Source organism: Bubalus bubalis, chromosome 11 (genome assembly GCF_019923935.1).
Source record: "Bubalus bubalis isolate 160015118507 breed Murrah chromosome 11, NDDB_SH_1, whole genome shotgun sequence".
Taxonomy (NCBI): Eukaryota; Metazoa; Chordata; class Mammalia; order Artiodactyla; family Bovidae; genus Bubalus; species Bubalus bubalis.
In genome coordinates, this window is record NC_059167.1 from 24,108,013 (window position 1) to 24,125,114 (window position 17,102).

The 17,102-nt window shown below is 39.8% G+C and overlaps 1 protein-coding gene across 1 annotated transcript; it reads left to right on the top strand.

The window, feature by feature from the left end:
* The first annotated feature begins 14 nt into the window (after positions 1–14).
* ATP6V1D (ATPase H+ transporting V1 subunit D) lies at positions 15–16,544 on the top strand. Its single transcript, XM_006041812.4, has 9 exons — positions 15–190; positions 4,700–4,817; positions 5,580–5,659; positions 7,590–7,657; positions 8,748–8,792; positions 9,711–9,814; positions 10,381–10,447; positions 11,839–11,917; positions 15,852–16,544. The coding sequence occupies exons 1-9, from the start codon at positions 150–152 to the stop codon at positions 15,991–15,993; spliced, it is 744 nt and encodes a 247-aa protein (XP_006041874.1). The 5' UTR covers positions 15–149; the 3' UTR covers positions 15,994–16,544.
* The last annotated feature ends 558 nt before the right edge of the window (positions 16,545–17,102 follow it).

The window sequence follows — 17,102 nt, forward strand, 5'->3', positions numbered from 1 at the left end:
AGTGAAGGCTGTATAGCCTAGCTTCCTCTTAGCAACGGGAGAGGGTCACGTGACACACCAGCTGACTTCGGTAGAGAAAGACTCAGAGGCTGGGTTGTTGCAGCCACGGTTGCCCGGCCAGGGACCCGAGCCGAACAGTCATCGTCAGAATGTCGGGCAAAGACCGAATTGAAATCTTTCCCTCGCGAATGTAAGTAAAAGAATGGAACGAGCAGGTGTTCAGGAACACCTGCCTGAGCTGCTGTCCCTTCATTACCCTGGAGCGGCGGGGCTCCTTGTATCTTGGGCCGATCCTGAGCTCTCAGGCCTCTGCCTGAGTCCAGGGCAAGGCTCCCTGACGAGCCCCTTTGCTCTGAATTGAACCAGACTGGACAGAGTCCAGCCCGAGCTGCTGACTTTTGTGGAGGTCTGCTGACTTCAGTCATTAATCGAGCCATTCATTCCACATTCCCTATTGATCCGGGCAGTGGATTTATATAACTGAATTGTCGCTACTGCTTCCAGAATAGAGCTCACAGTTCAGTGAAGATATAGACCAGGCGATGAAGTTTGATAAATGCTTTGAGAAGGGAAGTTGACTGCGATGTGAAGCAGGCCAAATCGGGGGGTTGAATCGCCCTAACGTGGGCGTCAGGTTCATCTTGACAAGATCCCCTGAAATGTCACAATGTGGTGGGAAGCTATCCCTGAATTTCTGAGGCGCTCATTTTGTTCCATCACCATTGCATCTCATTCCGTATTCATTATGTTAATATCGTCCATCTCATTGTAAAGTGGATAGAAGATTATGTACATTTACCACTGAACTGGGAACTCTCTCCAGCATGAGAGATGTCTTGATTGTTAATCGTCCACAGAAAATGTTGCTTGAATGAACCCATGCCCGTGGAATCTGTTCGGGTGTGGTCTCCTTTCTCTTTTGGTCTCACTTCTTCGGCAGGAGAAAATTTTGACGTTTTATCAAATGTGCCTAACAACGTGTGGAAGATAAAGATTGCTCTTATTTGCTCTCTCATTTTCCTCTTAACTCTTTTTTCGCTGAGGAGCAGAAATCACTTTTGGCTTTGGACAGTTGGGTCTTTTGATTTTGGCCCTATCTCTTTGGGTATGCGGTGTTGTTTTTCTTCTTCCTGACTTTTCTTAGAGAATCTGAGGACGGTTAAAATAAAAGTTTATTTAAACCCCAAACCTAGATTTCTGTCTCTTCGTGGGTTTTAATGAAATGAAGGGGCTTTTGTTTGGTTTTTACCTTATCTATTGACTTTCTAATAGCTGTTTGCCCTAGGTGGGAAGCAAGTCAGTTGTGGAGAAAGGCAGTGCTTTCGATTAAGATCAGGAATACCCTGGGGTTGTGAGGACTGTAGAACCCTCAGCACTTACGACCCTGACTCCATCCAAACCCCTGCACTGAGAGACCACCAGACTCTAGCTTGGTTTCTGGTAGCCTAAGATTGTGTTCCTAAGATGACTCCAGCACCCGGTAAAGTATCTACCCAAATACGCAACACCTTAGGCTCTGCCTCTGACCCCCCTTCCTTAATTGCTTGCTAGCAGACACAGTTGGCCTGATGGCATTTCCATTGCTCAACCTTTTGAAATTTTTCTCTTCTCCAAATTGTGTCCACTTACTCCTTTTAAAATGCCTAATCACCTGTGCACCATTGGAAAGGAGCTCAGCTCTTTCCCCTGCTGTCAGCAGTTACTGAATAATGTCTCTTTTCACCACTTTAATTAATGTCTGGCTGTGTTTATCTTTGGTGGTAGTCAGAATGTTAACATTTTGTTGTTGATGTTGATGACTAGGAGGTGAGAATACGCTTATTTGGGCTTAGACATGAATGATAGGTTTGGGGAGGTGACAATTTCTTGTTTGAGAGTGTTCAGCTTGCTGATTTAGAGGAAAGTCAGGTGCAGGAAGTAACTGCTCCTCTAAATATTTTCCCAAGGCCTATCAGCAGGTACTTTGTCATGCAGTCAGATGTCTTTGATTCAGCTGGAAGCAAAGTCATCGTCCTAGTTGAAGGTCAAGCATTTTTTGTAGGGCCGAGCAGCTTTGTAACTTATAAAAGAAGTTTTTTAAGAACTAGGCTAGAAAATGCACTAGTGATTTGTTTCAGACACTTTCACCTTATTGTAATATGCTGTAAGATGGCGCTGTCACCTACTTAGACACCAGAAAGCAAAAACAAGTTCAGAGTAGAAGCAAAAGAGGCATGAAGGATTCAGCGTCTGCAGAAATCAGTCACATCAAGGTTCTACTACATACTAACTGTAGGCCCTCGGGCAAATCACTCTTTGAGTTTCAAGAATTAAAATTTGTCTATTTCACCAGAAAAGAAATTATGCTATGCTATGCTAAGTCACTTCAGTCGTGTCCGGCTCTGTGTGACCCCATAGACGGCAGCCACCAGGCTCCCCCGTCCCTGGGATTCTCCAGGCAAGAACACTGGAGTGGGTTGCCATTTCCTTCTCCAGTGCATGAAAGTGAAAAGTGAATGCGAAGTCGCTCAGTCGTGTCCGACTCTTAGCGACCCCATGGACTGCAGCCTACTAGGCTCCTCCATCCATGGGATTTTCCAGGCAAGAGTACTGGAGTGGGGTGCCATTGCCTTCTCCGAGAAAAGAAATTAAATATAGATTAAAGTTAACATGAATTCACAAGCAGTTCACCTTTTTACTGTATACTTGCTGCAATCTGAAATACTAGGATTTGACTTAAATTTGGTTCAACTCTTTGAACCCAAATTCTGGTGGTTAGTGTCAACAATGTGGTATGTTAAATATACACAGTGGGGTGCATAGCTCCTACTCAGGCTGGAAACTGAACCAGCTTCACTTGGGTAGACCTCCAATGAGGCTAGTCAGTGCAATTTCAGCCACGAATAGCTAGTTTTTCAAAGACAGAACTGTTTGCCTGAGGTGGTTTATAATCTGTAGCTAAAGCAGTGTGGCATAGGTTGGAGTACAGAGGACTTAGGTTTGAGCCTTAGTTTGAGCCTTGGTTAAATCTCTAGAGTCAGAAATCTTGATCAGGTTCCTGCTCTGCCTTTTCTTCACTGAGCAACTGTGGGAAAGTTGTTTTACTTTTCTGAACTTCATTTTCCTGTCCTGCAAGATAATGTCTAAAGCCCTTTCCAGCTACAGAATAGTCTTAGTAACCTTTGGCCTATGGTAGAAGATTCATAATCTAAGAATTTACCCAAAAGTTTAGTAAAAACTATTTTGCAGTTGATTATAACACCAGTCATATGAAACTATATCCCCTTAAATTTTTCTAAGTATGTCATGCAAACTATTATTGAATCTGACTACCCACTTTTTCTTCCTCATTATTGAATTTTATCTGGCATATGGTAGCAAGAAAAGAAATGTCGGTTTTTGCTGTTGCTTTCTTGCCTTCAGTTTGGGGGTTTCTAATGGGAAAAGATTGGAATGAGGTAGGGAGACTTCAGTGGCTTGTCACTTCTCAGGAGTGTTTACTTATGTGTCATTTGTTACGTAGAGTCATTTACAAATTAATTAAGTGATTGGTAATGGCACCCCACTCCAGTACTCTTGCCTGGAAAATCCCATGGATGGAGGAGCCTGGTAGGCTGCAGACCATGGGGTCGCAAAGAGTCGGACACGACTGAGCGACTTCACTTTCACTTTTCACTTTCATGCATTGGAGAAGGAAATGGCAACCCACTCCAGTGTTCTTGCCTGGAGAATCCCAGGGACTGGGGAGCCTGGTGGGCCGCTGTCTATTGGGTCGCACAGAGTTGGACACGACTGAAGCGACTTAGCAGCAGCAGCAGTAGAGTCTTCATTGGTGATATCAAAACACTTCCATGCCACACTTTTAATGAAAAAAGTGAGAAATGATTATGGTATAAAATTCAGAAGGTAAAACAGTGTAGTAGTAAAGAATAAATCTGTTTTTTTCCATTTAAAAAGTAAATGCCTTATTTTTGAAAGAAAACTGTTACCAGTTTCTGTGAAAATTTCTAGAACTGTTCTCTGTATCTATATAAGCACATGTATCCCTTACTTTGTGTAACTAAGACAGTGTAATATTGGGAATACATGCGGATCTGCCTTACTGTTTTTTTTGTTGTTGTTGTTTTACTGGCTGCATATCATTCTGTTGTATGATGAACCATGATTTGTGGGACATTTGTTTCCACCCTTTTGCTATTACAAATAAGGCTGGAGTACTCATCCTTAACCTTGTACATGTTTTCGTGTATATGTGGGAGTTAGTGGCATAAGTTCCTTAAAGTGCAGTTGTTGGTCCTGAAGATAAGTGCATTTCAAAGTTTGCTATCTGTTAATGGACAGAATTTTTAAATCCTTAATGGAAACACATATATTGTTATAACTCACAAATCAAGTAAGTAAACAATGCTGACATCATAAAATAGGGCTCTTTATATGTTTATTTGATAAATACTAATTTATTTAATAATTAAATAAATACTATTTATTTAATAAATACTAATTTATTACTTATTAAAGGATTGTTACATTTTATATAAAAAATACTTCTCACTTTTGGAACACTGAGGGTGGATATCTACAATACTGAGAAACCAGTTAAGCCTTTCAGCCACAAATGCTGTATATTCTTGCACCCGTGACATCAACAGATAAAGCAGGGTTTTAACAGCATATTAGGGAAGTATTTTTATCTTAAATTTCCTTAACTTTGTTTACATAGGGCACAGACCATCATGAAGGCTCGGTTAAAAGGAGCACAGACAGGTCGAAACCTCCTGAAGAAAAAATCTGATGCCTTAACTCTTCGATTTCGACAGATCCTTAAGAAGATAATAGAGGTAGAATGAAGTTTGCTTAGAACTGTGTTTTAGAAGTATCTATGGAAAATCCAGCATGGCTGTTAATATTTTTCTTTCAAAACTAAAAATGCTGTTATAAATGTAACAAGTATCAGAAAGGTCATGAAATCAAATTCAGACTCTTTATTCTTGCCCCCAAGCCCCTCTTGATCTGTTCTGGCCCTTGCCTTCCCCTCTGGTCTCATTTGGAGCTTTTTTCTAACATCCAGTACTGGGACCTTTGCATTAGCTCTTCCTTCTGCCTGAAGTGCTCTTTCCCTTGTGTTCTTATAATTGCTCCCTCTGGCCTGTCTGGTGACTTTCTAACCCCTTGTCCCGTTTGTCTTCTCTTTCAAAAAAATTATTGGGTATCCTCAAACGTTACATCTTCCAGATTTATTTTAGAATCACTGTGACATTAGGATTTTGACAGCAGTATAGTGAATCTAAAAGAGTAATTTGAACAAATTGCCATGGACCCATTCAGGAATAAGGTAGGCCTTTCAGTAAAGATCTAGTTTTCAATTTTTTAGTGTCTTTATTGTAATATATTATAAAACTTACGATTTTGCCATGTTGTTAGTATCCATAATCAAACCTTTCAAGCAAAATTAGATGTGTTTATTTTATTGTTACCAGATCAATATTTACATGTACACCTGGTATGGAACACTGGTGGTGCTTAAAGGGACATGATTATGACCCCACCTTTCCCTGTATAAGAACTTGGGTTCAATCGGCTGTTGATTTATGCTTTTCCAGACTAAAATGTTGATGGGTGAAGTGATGAGAGAAGCTGCTTTTTCACTTGCTGAGGCCAAGTTCACAGCAGGGGACTTCAGGTAAAGTGGGATATTTTGAAAAACAAAGTGCCTTCATGTTCAAAATTTCATTTAAAGCCACTTTTAATTTATATACATATAAAAGCATTAAAGACAAATGAAATAATAAGAATATTTCCACCACCTTAATGTACATTACCTGTTACATAGTTCTTTAGGCACAGGATACTTAATATTTTATTGTTGTTTTTGTTGTTATTCAGTCTCTTAAGCCATGTCCGACTCTGTGACCCTATGAACTGCAGTACACCAAGCACTGTCTCCCTGAGTTTTCTCAGATTCATGTCCATTGAGTCAGTGATGCCATCCAACCATCTCATCCTATGTCACCCCCTTCTCGTCTATTTTTTATAGTCTTTTTATTTTTTTAAACTAAATAAGGGCTTCCCCAGTGGCTCAGCAGGTAAAAAATCTACCTGCAAGGCAGGAGACACAGGAGACATGGGTTTGATCCCTCGGTCGAGAAGATCCCTTGGGAGGAGGAAATGGCAACCCATTCCAGTGTTCTTGCCTAAAAAAATCCCATGGACAGAGGAGCATGGAGGGCCACAGTCCATGGGGTCTCGAAGAGTCAGACATGACAGAGCAACTAAATGCTTGTGTGCACACACACAGAATATTGTATCATAAACGTTTCCTCATTTTCACACAGCTGCATAATCTTTCTCTAGATGTATGATAATTTGTTAATGTTTTCCTATAATGATGGGCCTTTGGGGTGATTTTCAGAATATTAGAAAGGTGCCATGAACATCTTTATATACTTATTTCTACTGAATCATTTCCTTAGGAAAATTTTTAAGAATGGAATTGATTGTTTAAAGAGCATGGACTTTATGGCATTTATCAATGTATGCCTTACAAAGTGTACAAAATGGCTTAGTTACTGCTTTACATATGTTTAGATAACGTCATTCGATTCTCCCCATAAGCCTGTGAGGTAGACCAGGTGAGCACTGTAATTCTTAGTTTAAGTTCAGTCCTTTCCTGAAGTCAAATTACTGTTCGGGGCAGAAGTGGAAGATATTTTCAGGGTTTTTTATTTTAGTCTTTTTTACCAATAACACAATAACAATGTAATTCTTAGTTTAAGTTTTATTTAAGTTAAGTAACTTTACTTACTTTATTTAAGTTAAATAACCAATAACACAATAACAATGTAATTCTTAGTTTAAGTTCAGTCCTTTCCTGATGTCAAATTACTGTTCGGGGCAGAAGTGGAAGATATTTTCAGGGTTTTTTATTTTAGTCTTCTTTACCAATAACATAATGCCTCCATTCTTAGTTTGTGTTATCTAGGAACATTACCTATGGACAGTGTTACAGCTTGAAGGGCATGAGTCCTTTTGAAGTAGTAGACTTTAATGTTCACCAGTATTAGTAGGATAACGATTTGCATTGCCTTTTTCATGAGAGGGTGGGAATAAATAGTGTGTAAGTGGTATGTGAAAATGTTTTAGGGTGGTTATGGGGAAGACACTTTTATTTTGTGATGGTAACAAATGGGGAGTCAGGTGCAGCCAGATGGAAGTTAGATAGGTTCCAGGGTAAAGGAACTGAACTACTGCTCAGCCAAACCTGGAAGGTTTGATAGCAAACCCAAAAGGAAAGAAGGTCTTCTCCTAATTACATCAATGGAATGAAAATCCCTAAAGTCACATCCATGCACCACATCTCTGATTGAAAACTTAAGCAGTCTATGTACATTAAAACCATTCTTTGTATTCTTATGGTTAATGTTTGAATGTTGTTCATACTTCGCTCTCTGAGGCTGTCCTTTGGTAGTAGTGATCGTTTTCCTTTTCTGAAAAGACAATCATCAAAACGTAATTGTGAAATCTTGCTTATGTTGAAATACTTTATAGGTCCCTGCTGGTTTACTTCTCACTCTAAAGACGCAACTAAATCAAGGCCTTTTCTTTTTCTGCAGCACCACAGTTATCCAAAATGTAAATAAGGCCCAAGTGAAGATTAGAGCAAAGAAAGATAATGTAGCAGGTAACTTTTCAACCCTTTAAAACTCTTGGCAGAGAAAGATAACATTTTTAAATCAACCCATTTATATAGCAATTGGAGAAGGAAATGGCAACCCACTCCAATGTTCTTGCCTGGAGAATCCCAGGGACAGGGGAGCCTGTTGGGCTGCCGTCTATGGGGTCGCACAGAGTCGGACACGACTTAAGTGACTTAGCATAGCATATTTATATAGCAGGACTTCCCTGGTGTCTCAGATGGTAAAGCGTCTGTCTGCAATGTGAGAGACCTGGGTTCGATCCCTGGGTTGGGAAGATTCCCTGGAGAAGGAAATGGTAACCCACTCCAGTACTCTTGCCTTGAAAATCCCATGGACAGAGGAGCTTGGTGCAGGCTACTATCCATGGGGTCGCAAAGAGTCGGGCATGACTGAGCAACTTCACTTTCATTTATACAGCAAGATCTTAATGGCCCAGTTAATCTTTTCTTCTTAGACAAAGTTGATTGGCTTTACATGTTGAAACTGTTGTTAACTGGTGGTTGCCTGGGGATGGGGGTAGGGGAAATGGGGAGCTGGTCATTCAGTGGATATAAAATAAGTTATTAAACATAAATATACTCTACAGACCTGCTGTACAGTCTGTAGTTACAGTTAATAATTTGGTGTTCTACACTTAGAAACTTAAAGTAGATCTCATTTTGAGTATTCTTAACACACACATAGGAAAAGGGACACATCTTTTGGAAGTGATGGATATGTTTATCACCTTGATTGTGATGATGGTATTCATGGGTGTATGCATATGTTGTACTCATCAGAATGTACACATTAAATATGTGCAGGTTTTTACATTTTAAGTATACTTCAAAACTGAAGGGAAAAAAAAAACAAACATTGTAACAACCAGATCCCTTACTAAGGATAACTTGACTTTGGACTAGGAATGAACACTTAAGAAGGTAGGTTCCTAAATTGATTCCTTGAAACAAGTTATGATTCCAGGCAGTCTCTTGACTTTTGAATATTTCCTGAAAAAGGAACAGGAAACCATGGTTAAGAAGCCATACTTCAAGGACATGTTTTCGTGAATCCATATATGTTTCTGTTTAACAGGTGTTACGTTGCCAGTATTTGAACATTATCATGAAGGAACTGACAGTAAGTGTGAAACTTCTTATGTGCGTCTCTGGATTCTTCTAGTTTCTCTTTAAATGAACCTTATTCTGAACAATGATGATAGATAGATCTTATTAGAGTTCAGTAGTTCCAGTGTTGGTAAGCCTTCTTATCAGATACAGTTGGGACAATAGTTTATCAGTTAATCAAAAAAGTGGTATTGTGTGGAGTCATAAAACGTACATTGCTTAAAATACTTTATTTCCACCTAGAAATTTAGTCATTTCCAAATTTTAGAAATACAAAGCCTTGACCTTTCTTTGAGTATGAATCCACTATTAGACTTCCATGTTGTCTTTCTGCATACCACACCCATAATGCATTGTTTGTAATTTGCAGTTTGGGTCTCTTTGAATTCTTAGACACTGTGATACAACCTGAATGCTGAATCTTCCTAAACTTTTATAGCCAGCTCATCCTCAGTTTTTTATAACTTTCCACTTTTCCTACTTTGACAGCATGTTTTAGGTGGTAACACATCTTTGTTGAGCCTTTCCAAAGTAATCAGCTCTTTCTCATAGAAATAAAAAGATTCTTTCTTTAGCCCTCCTATTTAATTGGTTCACATAGAATATTGAGTACAGCTTGAATGAAGAAGCATTCTAGAGCATCACTTATGAATAGACTGTCACTGTGCTGGGGCATCAGGCAGCATAGTCTACAAGCTGGGCATGTGAAGGTTAGTCAGCAGCTTCCCCTATAGTTATAATAGTGCCCCTGTGCAAATAGCAGCAGGCACGAGGGTTTGGGGGAGTGAAATGGGCACTTGGTGTGTGCATTGAACAGGGTCGCTAAATTTGTTTTTCTGTCTTTGGTATTAATTCTGACTTACCATCTTTTGGGAAGTTTATGGGGAAGAGTACGCTCTAAATGCAAATGTTGTCTGACTGGTTCTTTTAGGTTATGAACTGACTGGTTTAGCCAGAGGTGGGGAACAGTTGGCTAAACTGAAGAGGAATTATGCCAAAGCAGTGGAACTACTGGTGGAACTGGCTTCACTGCAGGTAAGTCCTGCAGTTTGATATCTAACAGTCACATCGGGGAGATTCAGATCCTGAATCGAGGCATATTGCACTTAGTACTTTAAACTGTTGCCATGCCTGTGTGAAACAAGCCAGAAATGCCTTGATTTCTGAAATGGGGGCTTCTGCACCATTGTCCCTACTTTTTATCACTAACACAATGTTTGTGCAGTGGTATAGCTTCACTCTTGACTAGGTGAGAGCAGCAACAATCAACACTGGATTTAAATGCATATGTTACAGGATTTATGCATGAAAGCCTTTGTTTCCCATTTGTGGTCAGTTAATAAGTGTCTAGGTCATTAGTGTATGATTCTTTTCCTCTTGCCATTTTTATAACTTCAGGTGAGTCTGAAGTAAATGAATTCTAATAGAATGGAAGTCATGTTAGCTCTGTGGAAACCTCATAAGACTTTTCTGTTTTCTAAGTATGTTGAGAAGTAGTATTCTTGGTTTCCAAATGTTTTCTACAAGTGCTGAGTGAAGGCCAGGGTATGATTAGGAAGAAAATTTTGAGCCTACGTTATTAATTTATCCTCTTATTTTAGACTTCCTTTGTGACTTTGGATGAAGCTATTAAGATAACCAACAGGCGTGTAAACGCTATTGAACATGGTGAGTTTAAGCTGCCCTTTTGTCCCCGCCTCCATCCTTGTCTCAGACCTTCTAGGACTCAGGCACTGGCTGCCTGCTGAGTAAGATGTTGCCCCTGTCCACAGTGAGAAGGGCAGAGCGTCAGTACAGATAAGTGTTCATCAAACAGAAAAATAAGACATTTTAAATCTTACAGTACCTTGAAAAATACAGTAGTATAGCGCAACAGCTGGCATCGAGTGAACAGGCAGGAAGAGTTACTAACTGGAGGAGAATGGGTAGGTGGGAGATGGATCATCAGCAGTAGCAGGCGGAGGACAAGCTGATTTCACTCAAGCCTGATGTTGATGGCACAGGTTCCTTGCTGGATTGAATTCCGTCTGCTCTTGAAAAAACGATCCAGTGGTGTTTAGGGAGTGCTGTACCAGCTACAGCAATCACTGCTTTTACACTGGCTTCCAGAAATCCTGGGCTTGAAATACACTGTGCTCCTGTACTCTGCAGCACTGTACGGTACAGTACACAAAAATACAACCCCACGCATGCATGTGACAACGTACGTAGACATGTGAGCGCACGTTTGTATTTTTGGAAGTTCACAATGTGAAAGTTCTTATGTAGAGGACTTACTGTATTTAACTTTAAATCTTTCTTAGGCCTTATCTCCTATTCTTGATTTCTCAAAATTAAGTTTTCCTATTGTATGCCTTTATCCTCCATCTCTCTTATTTCATTATTTTAAAACTATGACTCCTTAATGTTGCCAAAGTACTTTTTCCTTAAAAGGCTCAGTTTTCATTAAAGAAACGTCTGTTTAATTTTAAGGTAAGAAAGTAGCAAACTTTGAGCAACAGGGAAATTATTTTGCTTGGGATCTGTTAGTGTTAAAGAGGAAGTTATCTCATTTTTTAAAAACTCAAAACATATTTCCTGACTGCTTGCTTGTGCCAGCCTCATGCCTGGAATTGCAAGCAAAACAAAATGGGTTAAGTTCCAATTCGCAAGGAGCTCACATTCTAGAAGCAGAATAAAGAAATTCTGTGTAAAGTTGAACCTATGACTGACACAGAATTCAACTTACTGTACTCCCTCTGTTCAGTGTTTAGATTGCTGTTATATTTAAAATAAAATTTGTGGTTCAGTGTTATATATTCATATAAATTCAGTATATGCAGTGTTGTATATATCATGGCCCAGTGTTACCTGTGCATAGAAAGACAGTACAGGACACATACCAAAATATTTATAATAGTTAACCCAGGATGGTGGGATTATACTGCATTTTACTTTTCTGTGTTTGTGTTTTGCATTAAATGTACATTTATGGTTAAGTAACTGTTGTACACAAATGAGCACTGGCAATTTAAAAAGAGGTTTGAAGTTCTGACTACATATATACTTTTAAACCCTAGTCATCATTCCCCGGATTGAACGTACCCTTGCTTATATCATCACAGAGCTGGATGAAAGAGAGCGAGAGGAGTTCTACAGGTTTGTTGGATTTGGAAGTTATTGGTCATTTTTTGTTTTTCCATATTCCAAAGACTTGATTTGCTGAGAAACTTGCTGGCTTATGTTCTTTAGAATTAGCACAACTTGTGTTTTATTCTGGTAAGAAGCAAGAGATGATATTGCCAAAGGCTGTGGAGACCAATCTGTGCCAAGTTTTGCACATAACTAAAATGTGGTGTCTCTGAAAACATAGGCCTTTCAGAGAAACTAGAAATAGTGTTGATAATTCTTTCAAATGGAAGTGATTATGTGGGTGTCTCACGAGGGGAGGCTTCCCTGGTGGCTCAGCAGTAAAGAATCTGCCTGCAATGCAGGAGACTCGGGTTCGATCCCTGAGTTGGAAAGGGACCCTGGAGGAGGGTGTGGCAACCCACTCCAGTATTGCTGGGAAAATCCCATAGACAAGAAGCCTGGCAGGCTGCAGGCTAACATTTAAAGCTGCTATTGTTGTTCAGTCACTTAGTCATGTCCAACTCTTTGCAACCCCGTGGACTGCAGCACACCAGGCTTCCCTGTCCTTCACCATCTCCCGGAGCTTGCTCAAATACATGTCCATTGAGTCACCAATGCCATCCAGCCATCTCATCCTCAGTCATCCCCCTCTCCTCCTACCTTCAAATATTTTCAAGCATCAGGGTCTTTTTCAGTGAGTCAATTCTTCGAATCAGTGGCCAAAGTATTGGAGTTTCAACTTCAGTATCAATCCTTCCAGTGAATATTCAGGACCAGTTTCCTTTAGGATTGACTGGTTTGATTTCCTTGCAGTCCAAGGGACTGTCAAGAAGAGTCTTTTCCAACACCACTGTTCAAAAGCATCAGTTCTTCAGTGCTCAGCCTTCTTTGTAGTCCAGCTCTCACATCCATACATGACTCTAGGAAAAACCATAGCTTTGATTAGATGGATCTTTGTTGGCAAGGTAATGTCTCTGCTTTTTAATACTATTGTCTAGGTTTGTCACAGTTTTTCTTCCAAGGAGCAAGTGTCTTTTAATTTCATGGCTGCAGTCACCATCTGCAGTGATTTTGGAACCCAAGAAAATAAAAGTCTTTCATTATTTCCATTGTTTCCCCATCTATTTGCCATGAAGTGATGGGATGGGGGGATGCCATGATTTTTGTTTTTTGAATGTTGATTTTTTTAAGCCAGCTTCTTAAATCTCCTCTTTCACTTCCATCAAGAGGCTCTTTAGTTCCTCTTCGCTTTCTGCCATAAGGGTGGTTTCATCTGCATATCTGAGGTTATTGATATTTCTCCCTGCAATCTTGATTCCAGCTTGTGCTTCATCCAGCCTGGCATTTTGCATGATGTACTCTTCATATGAGTTAAATAAGCAGGGTGACAATATACAGCCTTGACATACTCCTTTCCCAATTTGGAACCAGTCTGTTCCATGTCCTAATTGTTGCTTCTTGACCTGCATATAGATTTCACAGGAGGCAGGTAAGGTGGTCTGGTATTCCCATCTCTTTAAGAATTTTCCACAGTTTGTTGTGATTTTCACAAAGGCTTTACTGTAGTCAATGAAGCAGAAGTAGATGTCTCAAGCAAGAGATGGAATTTTCTTGGTTTTTCTGTGATCCAACATGTGTTGGCAATTTGATCTCTGATTCTTCTGCCTTTTCTAAATCCAGCTTGAACATCTGGAAGTTCTTGGTTCATGTACTGTTGAAGCCTAGCTTGGAGAATTTAGAGCATTACTTTGCTAGCGTGTGATATGAGTGAAATTGTGCGGTAGTCTGAACATTCTTTGGCATTGCCTTTCTTTGGGATTGGGATGAAAACTGACCTTTTCCAGTCCTGTAGCCACTGCTGAAGTGTCCAGATTTCCTGGTATATTGAGTGCAGCACTTTAACAACATCATCTTTTGGGATTTGAAATAGCTCAGCTGGAACTCCATCACCTCCACTAGCTTTGTTCGTAATGATGCTTCCTAAGGCCCACTTGACCTCACATTCCAGGATGTCTGGCTCTAGGTGAGTGATTACACCATCATGGTTATCTGGGTCATTAATATCTTTTTTGTATAGTTCTTCTGTGTATTCTTACCACCTGTTCTTAGTATCTTCTGCTTCTGTTAGGTCCATACGGTTTCTGTCCTTTATTGTGCCCATCTTTGCATGAAATGTTCCCTTGGCATCACTGATTTTCTTGTAGAGATCTCTAGTCTTTCCCATTCTGTTGGTTTCATCTATTTCTTTGCATTGATCACTTAGGAAGGCTTTCTTATCGCTCCTTGCTATTCTTTGGAACTCTGCATTCAGATAGGTATATCTTTCCTTCTCTCCTTTGCCTTCAGTCTCTTCTTTTCTCAGCTGTTCGTAAGGCCTCTTCAGAAAACCATTTTGGCTTTTTGGATTTCTTTTTCTGCGGATGGTTTCAATCATTGCCTCCTGTACAGTGTCATGAACCTCCATCCATAGTTCTTCAGGCACTCTCTCAGATCTAATCCCTTGAATCTGTTTGTTACTTCCACTGTATAATCGTAAGGGATTTGATTTAGGTCATACCTGAATGGCCTAGTGGTTTTCCCTACTTTGTTCAATGTAAGTCTGAATTTTGCAATAAGGAGTTCATGATCTAAGTCACAGTCAGCTTCTGGTCTTATTTTTGCTGATTGTATAGAGCTTCTCCAGCTTCAGCTGCAAAGAATATAATCAGTCTGATTTCAGTATTGACCATCTGGTGATGTCCATGTGTAGAGTCTTCTCCTGTGTTGGAAGAGGGTGTTTGCTATGACCAGTGCATTCTCTCAACAAAATTCTATTAGCCTCTGCCCTGCTTCATTTTGTACTCCAAGAGCAAACTTGCCTGTTACTCCAGGTATCTCTTGACTTCCTACTTTTACATTTCAGTCCCCTATGATGAAGAGGACATCTTTTTTGGTGTTAGTTCTAGAAGGTCTTCATAGAACCGTTCAACTTCAGCTTCTTCAGTGTTACTGGTTGGGGCATAGACTTGGATTACTGTGATACTGAATGGTTTTCCTTGGAAACGAACAGAGATCATTCTGTCATTTTTGAGATTGCACCCAAGTACTGCATTTCAGGCTTTTCTGTTGACAGTGAGGGCTACCCCATTTCTTCTAAGGGATTCTTGCCCACAGTAGTATATATAATGGTCATCTGAATTAAATTTGCCCATTCTGGTCCATTTTCGTTTACTGATTCCTAAAATGTTGATGTTCACTCTTGCCATCTCCTATTTGACCACTTCCAGTTTACCTTGATTTATGGAACAATACATACCACATAGGTGGTATGCAGGGGTCAGTGTGCCAGGTTCAGAGAAGTGCAAAATAAGTGAAGGCAAGCCGTGACTGTCTTGGACCTTGGGTAGCATTTGATTATGATTTATAATCATCATTATTAAAATTTAGTTCTTCAGTTGGTATGCAGAGTTGTGGTAATCCAAATTGAATGATTCAGAATTTTAATGTCTGAATACTCAATATCATCACATGAATGTCAAAGTTTATTCACCCTGAGATAGGAGCTTTTGCAGTCAGTTATTAGCTTAAAATGTGTGTTAAAGTGTTAGTCGCTCAATCATATCCAACTCCTTGAGACCCCATGGACTATAGCCCACCAGGCTTCTCTGTCTATGGGATTCCCCAGGTAAGAATACTGGAGTGGGTTGCCGTTCCCTTCTCCAGGGGATCTCCTCGACCCAGGGATTGAACCCAGGCCAACTGCAGCACAGGCAGATTCTTAACCATTTGAGCCACAAATGTTCAACATCAAGTCTTTTAAAAAAAAAAAAGGGCCATAATATATTACCAAAATTGAAATTAATAAAGACAGAATTTTGTTTGACTTTGTAAGGTGTTTATTATCCTTGTTACAAAACTAGAAGAAATCAATTCCACTTAGTACCAAAACATTGTTCAGAAAATTCCCTCCTTTATCTTACAGGTTAAAGAAAATACAGGAGAAGAAAAAGATTCTCAAGGAAAAGTCTGATAAGGACTTGGAGCAACGGAGGGCAGCTGGAGAGGTGATAGAGCCTGCTAATCTCCTGGCTGAAGAGAAGGATGAAGATCTTCTGTTTGAATAAGCTTTCCTGCTCTGGTTCTTTCAGAAGACCTAACATGTCACCATTTTAATTCATGGTGTGTAGGTTTGTTGTGTGGCTATTTATTTTTTGGCTTAAGAATTTCACCAGTTGTAAAATTTCCCTGAATGTCTGTTTATGGGATCTACCTTTGCAGAATCATAATTAAGCAACAATTAATCACCAATGAAATTTGTAGAACCTGTCCCAAAACCTGTAGAATTTATGCTGCAGAAGTGTCGCCCTACTTCAATTATACATCTGTTACAAGTCATCTGCTTACCGAGCATAATACGAAAATCCCTTTAGGAAGCAGTAGTGCTGGCCTGCTACTCCGGAGCGCCCTTTGTTCCTGCCTGCTCACACACCTTGGCACCACTGTCTGGGACTGCTACAGCCCTTCTTGTGTTAGTTACTATGGGACGCCTCTCCTTAAGCTTTAGGAAAACCTTCACTTATTTTTCCTTGAATAACAGGTCTCTGGTCTGTCATGGGAACAGTTCTGCCAATTCAAATGTGACTACGGTATAAACAGTAAAATGATTTAAAAATGAGTTGTTCCTGTTTTAATGAATTTACTGTTAAGAGTAAGTTGTGTTCTTATGCTCAGATTGGCACATGGGATTGGCATTCAAAAAGAGCTTCCTCCACAGACATGTATGAAGTGGGAGTCTGCCTTCCTCCATCCTTCAGATTTCAGTGTTTTACTTACAAGCTTACTGAAATGATTGTTGAATTTTGGGGTACTGATAAATACATGATTGCCAGAGAGTTTGGAGAGCTTATTGATATTGCTATTGCTAATCTAAGAAAAAAAATACTAATTCCCATTTGAGAGTAATATGGCTGTATCAGGTGATGGAGGTTTTTAGTAGCTTGATTTGGTGTGAGTCATCCATGATTATTCAGGCTTTCCTGCACTCAGTTCCAAGGGTTTTTTGACATGATTGGCCATGGAGCAATTTTTGGTTAATGAAATTACAACACTAGCCTTAATAGTATTGTGTTTAAATCAACTGGTATCACAGCCTAGGCTTTTAAAAGCATGTTAGTCACTCAGTCATGTCCGACTTTGCGACCCCATGGACCAGGCTCCTCTATCCATGGAATTC

Excerpts from the sequence above, each read along its gene's own strand:
- ATP6V1D (XM_006041812.4), top strand. The coding sequence starts at position 150 with ATGTCGGGCAAAGACCGAATTGAAATCTTTCCCTCGCGAAT. Across the intron at positions 191-4,699 it reads GAAATCTTTCCCTCGCGAAT|GGCACAGACCATCATGAAGG; the intron begins GTAAGTAAAAGA and ends TTGTTTACATAG. Across the intron at positions 9,815-10,380 it reads TGGAACTGGCTTCACTGCAG|ACTTCCTTTGTGACTTTGGA; the intron begins GTAAGTCCTGCA and ends CTCTTATTTTAG.